The 18,707-nt window shown below is 33.6% G+C and overlaps 3 protein-coding genes and 1 long non-coding RNA gene across 8 annotated transcripts; 2 read left to right on the forward strand and 2 right to left on the reverse strand.

Annotated features, from left to right (window-relative positions):
• Positions 1 to 696: 696 nt before the first annotated feature.
• On the reverse strand, positions 697 to 5,310 carry Rm62 (ATP-dependent RNA helicase Rm62). 5 transcript variants are annotated; one of them, XM_088225502.1, is made up of 6 exons: positions 5,175 to 5,310; positions 4,898 to 5,002; positions 3,089 to 4,075; positions 2,673 to 2,911; positions 1,810 to 1,988; positions 697 to 1,322 (listed from the first exon to the last, which is right to left on the reverse strand). In XM_088225502.1, coding segments are annotated over exons 2-6 (1,626 nt in total). In that variant the 5' UTR covers positions 4,900 to 5,002; positions 5,175 to 5,310; the 3' UTR covers positions 697 to 1,103. The 5 variants fall into 5 exon arrangements, with proteins under 5 accessions (XP_088081628.1, XP_088081629.1, XP_088081627.1 ...); XM_088225503.1 differs by lacking the exon at positions 5,175 to 5,310 and having other exon boundaries at positions 697 to 1,227; positions 1,261 to 1,322; positions 4,898 to 5,026; XM_088225501.1 differs by lacking the exon at positions 5,175 to 5,310 and having other exon boundaries at positions 4,898 to 5,026.
• A 2,513-nt stretch (positions 5,311 to 7,823) lies between these two features.
• On the forward strand, positions 7,824 to 9,708 carry LOC148282181 (uncharacterized). Its single transcript, XR_015822155.1, has 2 exons — positions 7,824 to 8,896; positions 9,065 to 9,708. It is a non-coding gene; the product is annotated as an uncharacterized LOC148282181 (long non-coding RNA).
• On the reverse strand, positions 7,835 to 11,660 carry COX6B (Cytochrome c oxidase subunit 6B). The gene is made up of 3 exons (XM_088225506.1): positions 11,590 to 11,660; positions 9,781 to 9,873; positions 7,835 to 8,160 (listed from the first exon to the last, which is right to left on the reverse strand). Exons 2-3 carry the CDS (start codon positions 9,867 to 9,869, stop codon positions 7,992 to 7,994), a joined length of 258 nt encoding a protein of 85 aa, XP_088081632.1. The 5' UTR covers positions 9,870 to 9,873; positions 11,590 to 11,660; the 3' UTR covers positions 7,835 to 7,991.
• Positions 11,661 to 13,939: 2,279 nt separating this feature from the next.
• snf (U1 small nuclear ribonucleoprotein A snf) lies at positions 13,940 to 18,684 on the forward strand. The gene is given in 5 exon segments (XM_088225510.1): positions 13,940 to 14,106; positions 14,560 to 14,798; positions 17,275 to 17,588; positions 18,237 to 18,297; positions 18,299 to 18,684. Coding segments are annotated over 4 exon segments (669 nt in total). The 5' UTR covers positions 13,940 to 14,106; positions 14,560 to 14,561; the 3' UTR covers positions 18,356 to 18,684.
• The last annotated feature ends 23 nt before the right edge of the window (positions 18,685 to 18,707 follow it).

Genomic DNA, 18,707 nt, shown 5'->3' on the forward strand with positions numbered 1-18,707 from the left:
CAAAAATGGCAGCAGAAAACTAGTATTTTTAATATTTTGTTTGTCAAAAATGACAAACACAAAATATTAAATTAAGTAAGAAATGTTCTTGTGAAAAATAAATTAATATACAACATTTTCTAAACCCATTGTATTTTTGTTCATATACACAACCCTCTAATCCAACACGGAATTTTAAAAAACGATGGCATATTGGTAAAAATTTAATATAACCGTATTCGCATTCAATCCCAGAAATATCTTTTTGGAAAGTGTTTATACACTATAAAAGACACTATTTAGGATACAACCTACACTTACTTATAAATGTAGTCATTTAAGATTTGTCCACTAAAATATTCCTCGAATATTATGAAAATGGTGCTATGTAAATTATTTATATTAATAAAAATACAGACAAAATTGTTTAGCATACTTATTAATTTTCGCAATGTAAAATAAAATAATAATAGGGGTGCTTATACAGTTCCAAATTAGAACTGGTTAAAAATGAAAATATTTCATTTAAGGAAATTAATGTTCTCGCACCTTTTTTTAATTTTGTCAGAATATCTCACTAGTGATCAGATTTAATAGTAAACATTTGGCGTAGGCTAAGAAAGTTTTAACAACTTTTAACCTTGATATCCCCCATTCCAATGTGGACAAGTTTTAAATTAAAATGATTTCAGATTGAATAGTAATAAGAACACAAAATTAGCATTATTGTTTTATTTGTCAAATTAACCAACTCATGTTGGAAGGTGTTTAATATCTAGATGTAGTAAAGATATTAATACATTTCAAAAAAATATTATCACAGAAAAAAAACTCCCTCACTGACTCTTCGCGCAGGTACGAACACTCCCCCCGGATGTTGCAGATCCCAGTCACAAACTGACCACTTATTCCATCACGTCCTACAAAGTTCAGCTTAACTCAGCGCCAATAAATAATTAAATATTTGAGAATAAATCATTTTCGATAAAACTAAAAATGGATGATCCTAGGTGATATCGGAATGGATGAGTAAATACTGATGAACTTTAATACACCCTTAAATATTAATGGAATTAAAGTTAACAGATGGTGAGAAATTTTTCCTAGCAACTCTCGTCAGAAACTCAATTCTCAAATCTCTTGTAAGATCCCCCGCCGCGGCCGAATCCCCCGCCGCCCCCCTTGTTGAAGCCACCCCCGCCGCCGCCGCGCCCGAAGTTACCGCCGCGCTTGAAGGAGCCGCCTCCGCCGCCGCCCCCGAACCTGGAGCGCCCACCCCACCCGCCGCCTCCACCATATCCTCCAAAGCGATTGGCCATATCTTGTAGCTTGGGATTTATTTCCTGAAAAAGAAACAGATTGTTTTTAGTTCAACTATCTAAGACGTATATTGCGGCATATAGCCATATTAGCAGGGTTTGTTGCACCTTACGAGGATGGGATCCAGACATTGAGGGTGTGGACACCGAAGGCATTATCAGTTCACTAGTTTTATCTACCTCTCACGCGCATTCATGTCGTGCTATTAAAAAAGCAGGCCCATGCCAAAGGTGAGAGGATAATGACTTTACAATTATTTTACAGAACAGGGGTTTGAAAATTCTGACCAACTAACTGCTTAGTTTACAACAATGATTCTCCATAATAGAGCAGGCAGACTAATAATATTTCAAAAAGTAGGGCTAGAGCAAGAAGACAAAAAATTATATTTAACTTAATGCACGATTTACTGGAATGCATCTGTAGACTACCTCTCGAGATCTGCCGGACCGTATTTTACAAAAACAATAAATTAGAGATAGTAACAAAATTCACATCAATAATATTTACCTGATTAGCTTCCTGTAAGACTGAAACTAAGTCCTTGGCTTGTCTACTGTTGGAAGGTGTAAAGAATGCGTAAGATGTTCCAGTACTTTTAGATCTTCCTGTTCGTCCAATTCTGTGGATATAATCCTCCGAAGAATTTGGATAATCAAAATTGATAACATACTTAATTCCCTCAACATCTGTAAAAATATACAATTTAAAATACATTCCTATATAGAATATACATATAAAAAAATTAATTCATCGCCAATAAATATGAACTTACTCGATTATCTGTAGATAACTTCTACTTAATGTTGAAATACTGTTGACAAATAAGACATTTCTTGTCTCACTAAACCATTTACATTGACTGATATTTGAACTCATCTGTCTAACACATCACAAGAACCCAGGAGATATTGTAACCCACACTGTGGTACGCAGGTTCCAACTCCATGGTGGCCGAACTGATCAGAAAACCCAACTGCATGACTAGTGTTTCCACGGGTAATGGACCGTATGGATGTATCTGACCAGAGAAGGATTCGGCCTCGGTTCAGGATCAGTGATAGCCAGTCAGTATAGAGGCACATGACGAGTTATTGCATTCTCATTCTAGCTTGCCACTTGAGATAGCTTTTACAGACAAAGCCATCAGTTAGTTGCTTTATTTACTAGATCCGGTGCTCAATCACCAATGTAGAACACAATACTCATCCAGCTTGTGCCTCTGAAACAGTGACAGAAAATCATTATGATCTCAATTCACAATCAAATATACTCAGATATAAAAACTTGACTAACTTAAATAAGCAATATTTCAACAAAATCCGAAAAGATATTTTTAAAGGTGAATTATCAACAATATAATGATAACTAACCTAATCCACGGGCGGCAACATCAGTGGCCACCAAAATATTACATCTGCCATGTCGGAATTGGTTCAACACAAAGTCTCGTTGGTCCTGTGTTTTGTCACCGTGCATACACACGGCGTGGAACCCGAACCTCTTGATTATTCGAGTTATATTTTCTACTTTTTTTTTTGTTTCCACAAAAATTATTGTTTTTGCTCCTGGGTCATGAATATTTCCAATTTCCTGTAGAAGATTGTTCAACCTGAAATGCAAATATTTTTCTTTAAAAAAAAAAGAAGAATCTCATGTAAGTATTAAATCACACCTTGCGAGTCAGATCTTCTTAGAGGATAATTTCAATAAAATCACAACATTTCATATACAAGAGTTCATCACGAAAGATTCATAAAAGAGCTTGACAAATGAAAAATGAACTTACTTGTCTTCCTTTTCGTGTTCTTGGCAGACATCTACTATTTGCAAGATGTTGTGGTTAGCTGATAACTCTAGAGAGCCGATATTAATCTGCATATAATCTCCCAAGAAGTCTTCTGCCAACTTTCTAACTTCCCTAGGCCATGTGGCAGACCACATGAGAACTTGTCTATCGGGCCGAATCTGTTCGATGATCTTACGGATCTGCGGCTCGAAACCCATATCCAACATGCGGTCGGCTTCGTCCAGTACCAAGTACGTGCAGCGAGACAAGTCCACTGTTCCCCTTTCCAGGAAGTCAATCAGTCGACCTGGAGTAGCAATGAGAATCTCAACTCCCTGTCTCAGCTCTTGTGCCTGTTTGTGTTTAGGAGCGCCCCCGAACACACAAGCATTCCGCAAGTACGAACGTCCACCAAAGTCTGACGCCACTTGCTGAATCTGCTGCGCCAACTCTCGAGTGGGAGCCAGCACCAGGGCTACAGGTCCCTTGCCACGACTCGTCTCCTGATGATTGATGTGAACGATGGCAGGAAGAATGTAACCGAGGGTTTTCCCAGATCCAGTTTGTGCGATGCCCACCAGGTTGTTACCGGACATGGCAATGGGCCAAGCTTGCGCCTGGATAGGAGTAGGTTCCTTGTATCCTTGAGCCTTAATATCGGTCATGACGTAGTCGGGGAACTTCGCCTCTTCGAACTGTTGGATTGGATTTGGGATATTAGGTCCGCTAACTGTGATCTGATGGGTGCTTCTGAACTGTTCCACCTCTCGCGGACTCCTGTTCAGATTAGACGGGTGAGGATCGTAGAAGTTCTTTTGGAAAGGTCGTAAGTCTCGATCACTCCACTGCCTTCGGTGCAAGTTCTTCCCCAGATCATCCTTACGTCCTCCTCCTCCTCCTCCGCCCCCGCCTCCACCACCACCACCGCCGTATCTGCCTCCCCCTCCCCCTCCAGAACCGCCAAACCGTCCTCCATTTGAACTCTTCCTAAAATAAAAATAAAATCTTAGAAAGAAATTAACATAACACAGTTGGAGGCTAAAAAGACTTTTATACGTGGAAGTCTATTTAAATAGCAAACTTCAATTCAGGCTTCAGACACGCGACATGATAGATGCATTCAAACTACACTTATAACCAAATCAAAAATGTGGTAATTTAAATGTAATATTACTTTATTTAAATAAATATTAAAGCAAATCCATTGAATTACATGTTAATTTACCTCCCTTTTCATACACAAATACCATCAAGTATTCATGCCGTTACGGGAGCATTACAGGGGAAAACGCCGCTGCAATTTTCCGTTCACAATTATATATTTCGACCACGCGTTTTTTAGTATGACGTCATCAGTGACAATACTTTTGACAAAGTGTACAAACTATAAACGAAAGGAAAAGTAAGAAGCCCTACACACCCTATGTAAATCTCCCACTACCTAAAACTATTTCACGTGAAATTACACTAAGCGCATAAATATTAGGCATGTATAAAACGTTACAAACGGACGCGACTCGTGTCAATGGCGTCATAAAAATGACATTCAGCAGCGACGCTGAAACTCAAATGAAAGAAGGCAAACCGAAATAGTATTCTAACGCTTAAAATTAGAAACGCGTGCAACTAAACATGCAATGAAATTGGCAAGTTTAAATACGTTAATTTTTAAAATACAACGACCGGAGACGGTGCAAAAAAAACCAAGCGCAGCCGCCATTGAAAAGTGAGCTTTTAATAAATTAAACAAAACACAAATCCGGAAAATATAACAAAAATCGGAAGCAATAAATACATTTAAATACTTACATGTTGAAGTTTAGCGGAGACTCTGCGTTGATCACGCGATGTAAAGGGATTACACTTGGTATTATTAATCCCGTTTAAGTTGACGGAATGGGCTGGAGCTTATTTCTGTAAAAAAAGGCGATAAATCGTAGATATAAAAACAGGTTGTTACGATAGATGAGACTTATATTCTTCCGTAGGTAGAAAATATACAGATTAACAATAAAATATACTTTAAATCTCTCGATTAAAGTTTCTTATTGAGGATTAATTAAACCACAGTAGGCAACATGCTCACCTGCTGACAGCCAAATTGGTAAAGAAAAATTTTATAACGACACTGAGCTACGAACCGGATGAACAGAAAACCGAACCACCGCTGTGGTACGAGGGACTAGAACTTTACTCGCTGTTCATAAAATATTATCGTCTGTGATTAGTAAGTAGTAAGTACCATAAAAATATTACAATATAAAAATACTTTTTTTTTTTTTTATGATGACAAAGATCAAGATATGGGGCAAAATTAATTATTTTAGAAAATAAGGAATGACTCTGATATATCTTCTATAAATTTACCTTTCTCCAAATATTTCTATCTTACATTTTTTAATTATTTTCGTAATAACATCATAAATGCTTCGAAACAAGTATTCATAATTTATTTTTTATTTTCGTTCTTTTTTTATGTACCTGAATCTGTTTAATTGTGATTTTATGCTGTAAATGACCTTAAGCCCAATGAAAAAAGTAATACATGCTTATTATTTTTATAAAAACGCACTGTCAGTCTACGTCATCTACGGAGTCTACGTTGCGGTGACCGGAATGGCACAGATGAATTTCTAAATCAAATAATACAAAAATAATTACGTTAAATGTTTAGTCTTACATAATTTTTTCGCCCCTTTTCTACAAAAGAAGACTGATTAATATATTATATATCCCTAATACTTATATAATACATTACAGTCATAAACGTAATTCACTGTGGTAATCGAATATTTCCATAAATGATTATCTATATGGATGACACATTTTTTTAAAAAGATTAAAATAATTTTCTGGGAAAAAAACTAAAACCAAAGATAACAAATATCTCAAAGGGCATAAATGGCATCAACTTTTCCTTAGGACAAAAATAATAATCAATCGGGTAGTTATATAGGGAGAAAATTTTTTTTTAGTGCATTTCAACAGAAAAAAAACTATTTAGGAAGATAAGGTTATGGAATCGGACCGATTATTTCCATAACTAATAGTACTAAGTCGTATACCCTCACAACCAGTTTATTTGCATAAACCCCTTAGTACATTTATTCAATTTAAGACCTGTGCGCCGATCAAAAAATGGGGCATAATGACCTAAAATGGACAGCGCGGCGGGTTTTATGAACATTCTGTATAACAGGTCAAATGATATGTTTTTTCTACAAAGTATGGAAAATAGATGATTGCACAGTATTATACTTATGTGTTAAATTTTTGTTTTTAAATACCTGTATTTTAAAATACAGTACCCCTTTATAACCCGGCACTTTACTTCTCCAGTCCTGCCAGTAATTCGGGGTTTCTATACAGGCAGCCAAGTGAGTAGCTCGGTAATGTATACAATAAAACATAGCTTCTGCCGTTTAAATGCGTCATTATTTGGTGATTTTCAGTAATCCGGCAGTGCTCTGGTCCGATATCTGCCGTATTACCGAGAGATGCACTGTATGTAGGCTTTTGCTTAATGAAGCACGACCATTACACCACCGCTTCCAGTGGGATTTTTCAGACAATGAAATATCAAGGTTTTCCATTTCATTTATTTCGAATGAATTAGATACATTAATTTTATCCTTTTTCCTATTAATTTTTCGAAAAGAAACATTTATTGAAAAACAGAGTCAGTTAGCCGAAAAATTAAAAAAGATGAAATCTTCAAAATTTTTTTGAAACCTATTTATAAGTAGCTAGGAAGCCCTATTACAGTGGTTACACAGTAATTATTATAAGTTTATGAAATTACACAGAACATCTAGGCTTGAGAAAAATCACATTGGATTTTTTGTGTTCTCACCGGGAATCGAACCCAGAACCCTTCGTGTGTGAGTCAAATATGTTGGCCATTACGCCACGTGGAAATTGATAAACTGAAATATTGTGATGTCATATTTTTTCCTTTATCACCACGGCATATCCAAGGGATGTCCCCACACTGAGGTTGCGTATGTGACTTGGGTTTCAAAGGTTCCTTAGTGATCGACACTACAGGGGAGCAAATATCACATTCGCTACTACCTAACAAATATTTGCTTTTTCTTTACTTACCTCAGACGACGCAATGAGGAAGTTCAGTGTTTTATTTTATATTTTTATTTGTTAATAGACTATTAAAATAAGCCAAAATTTTTTCATGTATCAAATTATCAACGTTATGTTTTTTGAAAGTATTTCATTTCTGAAATTACTCCGCATTTGACGTCTCAAGTTCTCTTCTGCTTCTTTGCGGTCAGTTCTGCCGATTGGTCTGTTGACTTACCATAAACCGGAAATTTTTCACAACTCTCTTATACCAATGGGTTGATTCCAATTTTATTAATTCTTTTTTTTGTACATTTTCAAGAAACTGCTGTACAATTTAATGCTCTTATTTTTACCGCACATAAGAAAACATTTTTTATACCCAATTTCCCATAGGGCTAAACTTCCTCATTCGCTGTATTATTTCAAAAGCAATAAAAAGACGACCCTAAGATCAAAATTCTACTGAGTAAATTTTGCATTTTCTTTTAAACCGTTGCGTTAATTCAATGGTTAATTCAATTATCCGGATTTGTGAAAATCCGAATAACATCTGGCACTCATTGATCCAGATAATTTGAGTTTTACTGTAAGTAGTAACTTTGACGAGAATTTCACTATAAGGTTGATTTACTTAATAAATATAAATAAATGAATAAAAAAATAAAAAACAGTTTTATTAATGGTTTATTAATATACAACTATGAACATGCCTCCTCGAAAGAAACTTTCATCACAAAACATAAAATAGCAACATATTTAGAAGTGAATAAATATAGGTTGCAAGCAAACTGCTGGCTAAGGATTTGAATATGGAGAAAATAATTTAAATTCTGCCTGGGAAGTTGCCATTGGAGCGCTGCTCATCCCACTTCTCCACCCACTCATCTGGGCACATAGAGGAATACACTCTCCGGAACCACTGGCATGGCTCGTAACTATTTCCCTTCACTTTCTGGCACCTGTGGAAGTCCAAGTAGCTTTGGTAGCAATACCTAGGGAGAAAAGAAACAAGATCATTCATTACACATGGCTAAATGGAAATGTTTTATTGTCACTCACTGGGAAATCGCATGCTGAGGAATACATTTTACAAGTTGTATTTGAGAATTTAAAAAATAAAATATTATGAATATGCAATAAATGCACTAATATTTGGCATAGTGCTATCAATAACCTAATCGATTTCAACCTACAACAATGTTTTGTTTATTTCGCATCATATTTTTATACAAACTTTGCTGAATTTTAATACAAAAAATATTTATCCTTGCTACGCTAAGAATGAATGTCCACCAATACAGCAATAAATCTATGTAAGAGAAGCACGAAGATAGAACTCATAACAAGGAAGACAGAGACGCTGTTCTGTGGCCAGTGTTTGTGTGAAACAGATTCAGTTGGTTATTGATGGTGATAGGGCACGCACGCATGTCAAATGAGCGGTGTATTTATGATATTTAATTTATTATGGTATAACAGGGCTGAATTATGTTTATTTATATAAATTATGGAAAAGGTATAGTTAAACAGTATGTCTCCATGTTTTTTTATTTTGTATCAAATGTTTGAACTTTAGAATATTCTGTCTTTTGGTTGTGGTAACACGATGTTACATCACCGTGCGCAGAGGAAAAAACATAAAACTATGTAGCAAAAACAAACAAGGGCAATAAAATAATGGTATACAATATAATGGTATATAATGGTATATAATGGTATAAAATAATGGTATATAATTGGCGGCCTCCGTGGTGTAGTGGTCAAGACGCTTGACTCACGCTCGGAAGGTTCCGGGTTCGATTCCCGGTGAGAACACAAAAATCAAAATGAATTTTTCTCAAGCCTGGGTGTTCTGTGATGTAATTCACCACTGTAATTGGGCCTACTGGCCTGTAGTGGTGCAAAAAATAAAAATAAAAAAATAAATGAAATATATTCAAGAACACTATCAACTTAAAAGATTTCAAACTAACCTATGCAAATCCATTTTTATCTCACACTGTGTTAACGATAGGAGAATATTAGGAAGTGGATTTTTTAAAACCATGTTCTACAGGTACGTGTGTGATTTGCTAAGCAAGTTTTAAAGAAAGCTATACTAATTAAAACTCGATTTCTTAATTATATTCTCAAATTATTCCAGTGGAAACTAATTTTGGCTCAAAACATACCCTTTTTTTCAAGCTATCAACATCTTCGAAGAATTATGAGGAAAAATAGTATTTCATCCAGAATTGATAAAAAAGATACATCAAAATCTTGTCCATTTATAGCAATCATATTCAGTAGCTCAAAAATGATTTTATTGTATTATAAATCGCTAAATAATTTATTTTATTTTAAATCCACTGGTGTTTTTTAGTATAGCGAAGTAATTTAGTAAGCATAACTTTTTAGAAAGTGGGTTTTAAGAAATTTAAACAAATCTCATCACGATTTAAAAAAATGTTTGATCAGATAGGATGACCCATCTCAGCTTAGTGTTAATTATCTACAGATAAAATAAATACATGATAATATATTTTATTTATTTAATTAGTGGCCAACTTGTAGAACTTCATATGCATTATTGAATTAAAAATGCACATATTTATATTAATACACAACAGTACCTCGTTTGATTCTGATTAGGGAAACGTGGATCGAATGGAGCAGTCCAAAAATCTTCCGGGGATTTGAGTTCCTTCGCTGGCATAGGCATATTGCTGAGGACAAAAGAAAATAAATATTAAAAAAATATACAAGCTGTTTTATACATGAATATAATATTTAAATGTTATTGTAAATAGTGATTTACCATAGAAAAAAAAACAACTGATAATAATAAAAAACTTAAAACTATTAATATGCTATACGTCTATTAAAACAAAGGTCTAATTTTGCGTTCCTCATCACAAAAAGAATCCTTGTACTTTTTTACTTCTTTCATGTAAAGAGACCAAGCATCAGTTGGTGTGTTATCTACAGTTTGTTCCTCGATACTTTTCGGTTTTTTAACTACTCCAGTTTTCAAAACTCTTCCACCACGACGTTTTCCAACCAAAGGAAGAATGGGTTTTTTAATTTCCTCTTGTGTATTGGGTACAGAGGAAGAGGCAGATTCCTCTTGAGCTTTTTGAGCTTCTTGTAATTTTTTAAACATTTCTAGAAAACTGCCATCATTTTTAAATGGTGCAGTTGCAGGAGCTTGGTTTTGTAGTTCTGGATAATTACTTAATTTACTTCGAGATTGGGATTCTGTAGGGGCGATGGATCTCCTTTTGTCCATGCGTTTAAATTGACTGTGTTGTGGTTTCCTTGGATATTTTTTATCTTTAAAGGTATTGTACTGAGGTTCGAGAGATGAACTTCTACTTCGTCGCTGTTTTTTAATTGCACAACTTTTATTAATGTAAGTGCTGTCCATATTTTTTTTTGAAGAATGTTTCCCTAGAATATCATAGGAGTTAGAATTACTACTTTCGTAGGAGTGCGATCTCGATTCAAGTTTGGAAAACCCTGATGGACTGGATTGCAATTTAGCAATGCCTTTATTCTTGGAATCAATGTGAGAATTTTTAAGATGTTCTTTTGACAAAGATTCACTGGATTTGGATGTAGAACTGTCAGAACTTTTTGAACTCGAGGATCTCTTTCGGTATCTGCGAGATTTGTCATGTGTTCTGTGCTTTGGGGAAGAATATTTTTTTCGTCTTCTCGAAAACCTTTCCTCGGATAATGACCGACTTCTTGATTTTCTGTGACGTCTATCGGGAGATCTCGACTTGCTTTTGAATTGAGGTTTTCGAGATTTATCGAGTCTGTAGATCTGCTGCGAAGATAGAGAATAGGTTGATAATGAATTATCAAGATCATTTCTTTTGCGATCTAAATCAACCGATACTTGGGAGTTGAAACCAGGTCTGATAGCTGGTTTATCAGATAGAAAATCATCGCCAGAATAGCCATGAGAGGGCCCGGACGTTTGAGAATGATGACGAAACGAAGTTTGAGCAGTTCGTGGAAGTCCTAGGTTGCATGTTGCAGTGGATTCTGGAGGCGAAGGCGGAGGATCCTCAGCTCCAGGAGCACCCCCGTCCCATGTACTGCCTCCTCTGCCGAGTCGGGACATTGGACACGCAGCTCGCTCAGATAAAACTGCTCTTGTGGTTTGTAGGTTTGGTGACACCTACAAGGAAGAGCACTTTTCGGTGTAAAATTATTTCTAAATTTCGAATTTCGTCTTTAATCCCGCAATGAAGTCCAATAAACGAGACTTATGACTGACATTCATAGATTTCAAAATAATAATTACGTAATTAAACATAATCAAGAATAGGGTAATTTATTCAAAGTAATGAAAAAAGTAGGGTTTCAAAACATTCACTAACTAATTTGACAAAAGTCGGGCTTGTCAAACTGATCAAGTTAAATCCACTTACATGTAGAAAGCTGTCCGACGATTTACGAATTCGCAAAATGGCCGAAGTCGGAAAATACTGTTCACGAAACTGCTTGTCCAAATTCCAAATCTTTCTAAATCGATGGAAAACTATATGTCTTTTTTTGTCTCTGGTAACTGTAGATTATTATTCACAATCTGCAAATGGGTGCGTTCTGTTTTACCACTGTTCTAACACCTGTAGTCTGTGGTTCTAACATCAACGTCATACAAATTCTAGATGATGTTGTTTTATCAAGGTTCTAACTTTGTTTTTCCCTAATACAGGAAGATAATTATTGATTTTTTTTATCTATACCCCTTTTAAAAAAAAAAAATGTTCCAATTAAAATCTTTGGAGTTCCCGGAGTGAATCTAAAAGCCAACAACTAAAATCTTTGTGAAATAATATACCAATAAAGACTGTGATTCCATATTTGTCAACATTTATTTTTAAACAAGAAACAGACAGTAATCTAATTATCAATTATAATGAAACAAAGTAATGTTTGAATGAGCATTCTAGTAAAATGATTGGTAATGGTAATAAGATTACACATTCCCATTCACTATCATAAAACTGCTCAGAGGTGGTATTCTGGATCTTCTCTACCCCCTAGATAGTGATCAATTTGAAGATTTTTACGATAAGAACCCATTTTTCCCATTTGACAAAAAGGCAACAATTATCTCACTTAAAACTTTTTTAACTTATGGGAGACCGGGAATGATAGTAACAAATGAGTTTAAGAAGAAATCAATTTGCTTGTACAAACATTAATGCTGTTGCTAAGCATCTATTCTACTCCTTTCTCATTTCTGTAATGCCCGCTGCGCTGAGATGGATGGTTGTGAGTAAATCGTACAGGTATCGGTATAAAACAACCAAAGTAAGTTTTTAGAGTTTCTTTCAATACTCTGAAAGTTATTTTCAGTATTCGTCATTAATATTTGTCATATAAAACGTAGAAGCAGATCTTTATACCTAAATATTAATGACGAATACTGAAAATAACTTTCAGAGTGTTGAAAAAAACCCTAAAACTTACTTTGGTTGTTTTATATTGTTCTCATCTGAATCTATGAATCCATGTCCGGGAATTTTTCATGTGCGAATGTCAGCTTGATGAGGAAGATTTAAACCATATATTTTTTGGATGCCTTATAAATGATTGTTATCCTGATTTCCTATCTGACCTCTCTGATATTAATATCCCATTCCCCATTCATATTCTAACTCTCTTTTCTCCACCCAATAAACGTGTATTTAAAATTATATGTAAATATCTAATTATAAATGGTGTTAAGCTGTAAATATGTTATATCATTATATGTATATATTATATTAAATTCTAACTTACTAACTTGTATATATATTACTAACACATGTGTCAATATGTAAATCAACTTAACATATTACAACAGAGATGAAGAACATTTAAGAGAAGGTAATATAGAAGTCCTGGCATCTACGGGGCTTGTGACCTGTCAATGGCTGTTTTTATATATTTATTTTCAAAAATATATACAAAATAGTCTTAAATTAAAGTCCTGCTGAGTTTCATACATACAACTCGTCAGCAGGTTCTTATAAATTACATCGATTTTTTACACTTAACCTACATTAACAATAATTTTACTTGAAAAACATTACATATTACATTTTGAAAAACTAAAAACTATCACTAATACAAAAAACTTTTTTCCAATAACCATAATTTGAGCAAAAGTGGCCACTTTACACACTGTGTAACATTCACCATTCTGCCCATATTTGAACATCTATATTCCTTTAATTCTTTCATCTGTTGATGTTTGTGAAGTTAAAGAGCTGAAACATTTATTTATGTGGGTGAGATTCGTCTAATTAAATTATTTCACCTACATACTAGGCAACGCCTAAAAATGATATTTTCTCAATTTCTGTACTTCTTCATGGACCAGGTGGATTTATCAACAATTGATGAAAGAATTGAAGGAATATAGATGTTTAAATATGGGTAGAATGGTGAATGTTACACAGTGTGTAAAGTGGCCACTTAAACCAGCCATTGACAGGTCATAATCCCCGTAGATGCCTGGACTTCTATATTACCTTCTCTTAAATGTTCTTCATCTCTGTTGTAATATGTTAATATAAACAGCTCCCCAGGGAGTTGAATCCAGTTCTTGTCTACAAAAATTTGGACAAACTCAAAATATTGTTGATGTAAATAAACGAAAAAACTCGACACTGGCCAGAACACCCGAGTTGAGAGGTGAAAAGGCCATAAAAAACGATGAAAAAGAAGAAGATTATCAAAGACATTTAAAAAAAATTGTCTTCGTCAGATTTGTTTGTCTATCAAATTATTCTGTAAATTTATTTGCCTTTGATGCCGCATAATCTCTGATCGCCGCCATTTTCGGTTTCGTTTCGTTCTTGTAGAATTTGAGGCTAGGTTAAACGGCGCCGGTGGTGTTGTGTTCTTTGATTATACTGGAATATTATAATACATTTGACTAATCTTCGACCTAAGTATGTATTTTATAATAAAGTGCCATAAACATATTTATTTCTACTGACGAATTTTAGTTTCAAACACTGACGTTTAAATTGACACTAACTTGACCGTACGATTGTATAAAATAAATATATTTGTTGGTTGACTAACTTGTTTTTAAATGTTAATTCCTTATCGTATATGTCAAATAATTTTGCTAAAAACACATTTGTTGTAATGTTATGTTTTAATCTTAGATTTTTATTGTAACCGTAATCGCATTCAATCACCATCTATCCAAGTTCATGAGGACCCGGATTGGATCCCTGGCTGATTTTTTGTTCATGTAATTTAAGATCAAAATAAAGCTCTTTTTAACCCAGTAAAATACCCGACGGCATAAGAATTAGTACGAGTATGCAACTATGTACTAGATACATGATGAATTTTAGAATAATATAAAAGATGCTTATTTTTTTATATTACAGACATGGATATTCGCCCAAATCACACGATATACATCAACAATTTAAATGAAAAAATTAAAAAAGAAGAGTTGAAGAAATCGCTTTATGCAATATTTTCACAGTTTGGACAGATTTTAGAGATAGTTGCTTTAAAAACATTCAAAATGCGAGGTCAAGCCTTTGTTATTTTCAAAGAGATATCAAGTGCAACCATCGCACTGCGGAGTATGCAAGGGTTTCCATTTTACGACAAACCGATGGTGAGTTCATCCTTCATGATTAATTCAAGGCCTTTATGTGACAAAAATAAAGCTATTTAATGGCATTATTTTGTTAAAAAAAAAAAACAGATTTACAAAACGTTATTTCTGCACTATTAAATATATTTGCATGTATTTGTATTTTATTTATTGTTTTTTTGTGTATTTAATTAAAACTTATTAGCTATCTTATCAACATGTCATTTAGTTTATTTTTACTTTATATATTACATACTGAATATAATATAATTAGATGCAGTAAGGTCAATTCTATGTTCTGCTAAAAACAGCCAGACCGCTTTCATACACAAAATTGTAATAAACACATTCTGAAAATAGTGTCAATTACAAAACTGCATTTCTCAATTTGCAAAAAACACCCACAGCACTAGAAAAATCTGACAGTACCTAAAACTGGTCAAATACATAGATTGTTGTTTGTAATAAAAAAAAATCCAATGTATTCATTGTTTGTCATTTGTCGAAGTCAAAAACATTCAAACTGCTGTGTAGATTTGATTATTCACGCGTTTCATAAAGGTGCTTTTATCTCAGTTTCACTTTTCTATGGCTGGCTGCTTTCTACGTAACCTTTCATCGATACCTTCAATTTATCTGTCACCTATAGTATTTTATAGAAATCAGTTTAGAGACACAATTGTTTACATAGTTCGTCGTAATATTATTTTGTGCGGTAATTTAAAAATTAGGATTTTTGAGTTAACCACTTAAACACATCTTCATGCTATCTTCCTCCATGAATACTACAAATAGACAGCTATATCATTCGCGGAGAAGGATACAAAAATGTGTTAGTAGTGGTTAACTCAAAACTGCTGATTTTGAAGGTAGTTGTATTAATTATACCACTATTTCATTTAATTTTTGGTTTTTTATAATTAAACTAATAACATATGCACCGAAACCTTTTTTTTAAAACATTGGTAGGTTGTAATCAATAGAGATCGGATTATATGCAACATAAAAAGCCTGAAATATGCATGAAAAATACTTAAAACATGAAAGTAAAGTGTGAAAATATGTAACATAAAATTACGGTTATTACTTATTTATTAGGAAAAATATAAGCAAGTATTTGTTTTTATTAATGCTAACAATAATCTGTTTTTCTACATTTTCTGTTGTGCGGTTGTGCCTTCTTGCAGTCAACATATTTTTATAAATTGAGAATGAATGTTAAATATAATAAAGCTTTTAATTTGACATAAAGGTTTGAAGCCAGGGTTTTTTGTAAAATATTTTAAAACTTTTCTCTAAGTTTAAGCAGGAATATCTCTGGCAATTCTGAGTTCAATTCAGGCTCAAAATACGAGCCCTGTGTTTCTTTGTTGATGCCGGTTATGACTTACGATTTGAAAAATATCGCAAATATCCCATCGGCAAGTTTTCAATAAAATATGCTAAAACCTGTAAAAAATTGCCAAAATATGCAAATGCAAATAATCTGGTCTCTAGTGATCAATATTGTTATTCTTTCAATCAGAGGCCCGTCTGGCATTTCTGTTTTACACGAATAATGCAAAAGATAAATTTTTTGTATGATTTCTTCCAGTACTACCCTTTATTTGGTCTCTTGCTTACGCACTGATTTGCCCCCCATAATGTTAAACTGGAAGAAACTATAGTAAAATAAAGATTTAAGTGGAAATGCTTAAAATTTGTATGAGGAAATTCAGTGCTACGGGAAATTGTATATCAAAAACTTAATTATAAGCACCTGCCGATGAACTGCATTTTGTGCTGTTCAGTAGGACTTGATAATTTGTATTTCACTTTTTGTATGTTTTTGATAAATAATTTTTTTTTTTTAAATTTTAACAAATAAAAAAATATTTAAAAAACCTGAACTTCCTCATTAAAAAGTTAGGTGTGTTTACCATTTTTACTTATTACCCTTTTTATTGCGCCAATACCAATAAAAACTATTTTATCATGTTTTTACTTTTTAGCAGAGAGAGAAATAATATGTATTATTATTACCATTTTAACAATATATTGTATTACCTCTGATTTTTTTTTAAATGAGTCACATCGCCGACTGTTGCCTGCTTGTAGTAAAATAATAGTACTATTTGTCTTTGGAATTCCCTACATCGCTCTTTTATCTACTAGACATAATATTATATGATAGTGAATAATCTTTGTTAAGTATTTTGTTGTCGTTTTACATTATTTGTTTTTATAAAATTAAGGTACCATAAATAATAAATTAAATGTTTTTGAAATCCCAAGTTGATTTTTATACAAGGAAACCTATCCACTATTTTATTAGTATACTTTTTTTTACACTGTACTGTGTGGAACATATCCACCATGTAAAGAGGTTCCGGTGTACTTACTTAGGTTTTTATTAAATGGCGCTGTTAATATGAAATACATAATATTTATGTACCAAGAGGCCATGAAACTGAATCTAATGTAATCCAATTTGTTTCATAATGGTTATATTTTACAGCACATCCAGTATTGCAAGAGCGATAGTGATGTTATCTCCAAAATAAAGGGAACATTCCAAGAGCGCCCGAAGAAACAGAAACAGCCCAAGATTGTTAATGAAGATGGAGCATCTAAGAAAAAGAAGTCAAAAGAGAACCGACAAAATATATCACAAATGGCACCGAACAACCTTCCCATCGGGGCAACTGTTCCACAGATGAATTCCTTTGGTTTGGCGGGGCCCCCTGCTGAGCAGCCCCCTAACCAAATATTGTTCCTTACTAACTTGCCAGATGAAACATCAGAGATGATGCTGTCTATGCTCTTCAATCAGTAAGTTTTATTTATTCTACAAATAGTACAGTTCTCTTTCTAATCCATCACTCCAAAAACTGGGCAAGTGTCCATTTAGCGCAAGTGGCAGATTATAGTTTATACATACATACTAAAAATAAACTAGTTTATTTATTAAAAAAAAATTAATTGTGAAATTTTTACTTGTAACTGGTAGATTTATTTTATACTTCCGAGTAAAACCATATTTACTATCTTTTAAATAGTAAGTCACTACAAAATTTGACTTCGAAATACTTAATTTGACATACCTGCGGATCATAATAGTTGACAGATTATCAAATGGTGAATTACTGAGAAAATACTGTATTTTTTTCTGCGCACATAGTACAATTTTTACAAATACAAAGCTGCATGATATCAACTGTTTTTAGGACAAAGGCTTTAAACCACAATTTTGGCTAAAGTTGCTTTTTTAATTTTAATGCGGGTCTTAACATTCTGGCAAAAGGATTGGTTAAGAACATTTTTAAAATAATGTAACTGCTTTTTTTGTAATTGTGGCTTGAAGCCTTTGTTCTGAACACAGTCGAAATATTTAAGTAACATGTTAATTTTTTGACTGACATATGAATTGAACAATGAAATTATTTGGATAGGTAAAGTAATGGTTGTAATATTTTATAGATTCCCCGGATTTAAAGAAGTCCGATTGGTACCCAACAGACATGACATAGCCTTTGTGGAGTTTGCTAATGAAGTTCAGTCTGCAGCTGCCAAAGAGGCCCTTCAAGGGTTCAAGATAACTCCCTCACATGCAATGAAGATTTCCTTCGCCAAAAAGTGAAAAGTTAATAAGTATATGTATTGCGATAGTGCTAAAACTTAAAAAAAAACTTTTGTGAACTGTTTTGTGTTTCTCAGTAAGAGACAAGGTAGAACAAATAAGACGGTGTTGCTGAATATGTGTTTATTTAATGATTAAATAAAATCCCATATAGAAAGTAAATGAAAGCATAATACAGTTGTTTACATTCTGTTATGTATTAAACATTTATGAATAAAATATTTCACAAATACAAAGTTCTCTTGGCATTGCACTTGGTCGAAGGTGAACTTTGCTCTTTTATATTTATTACGAGTGTTTTTTTTAAAACT

Source organism: Micrasema longulum, unplaced genomic scaffold (genome assembly GCF_059751315.1).
Source record: "Micrasema longulum isolate JH-2025_06_02 unplaced genomic scaffold, ASM5975131v1 h1tg000366l, whole genome shotgun sequence".
NCBI classification, from domain to species: Eukaryota; Metazoa; Arthropoda; class Insecta; order Trichoptera; family Brachycentridae; genus Micrasema; species Micrasema longulum.

Coding starts and splice junctions, on each gene's coding strand:
- Rm62 (XM_088225502.1), bottom strand. Junction 2,912..3,088: donor GAACACGAAAAGGAAGACAA/GTAAGTTCATTT, acceptor TTTGCATTTCAG/GTTGAACAATCTTCTACAGG. Junction 1,989..2,672: donor TGTTGCCGCCCGTGGATTAG/GTTAGTTATCAT, acceptor ATATTTTTACAG/ATGTTGAGGGAATTAAGTAT.
- COX6B (XM_088225506.1), bottom strand. CDS start 9,869: ATGCCTATGCCAGCGAAGGAACTCAAATCCCCGGAAGATTTTTGGACT. Junction 8,161..9,780: donor CCTAATCAGAATCAAACGAG/GTACTGTTGTGT, acceptor TTTTCTCCCTAG/GTATTGCTACCAAAGCTACT.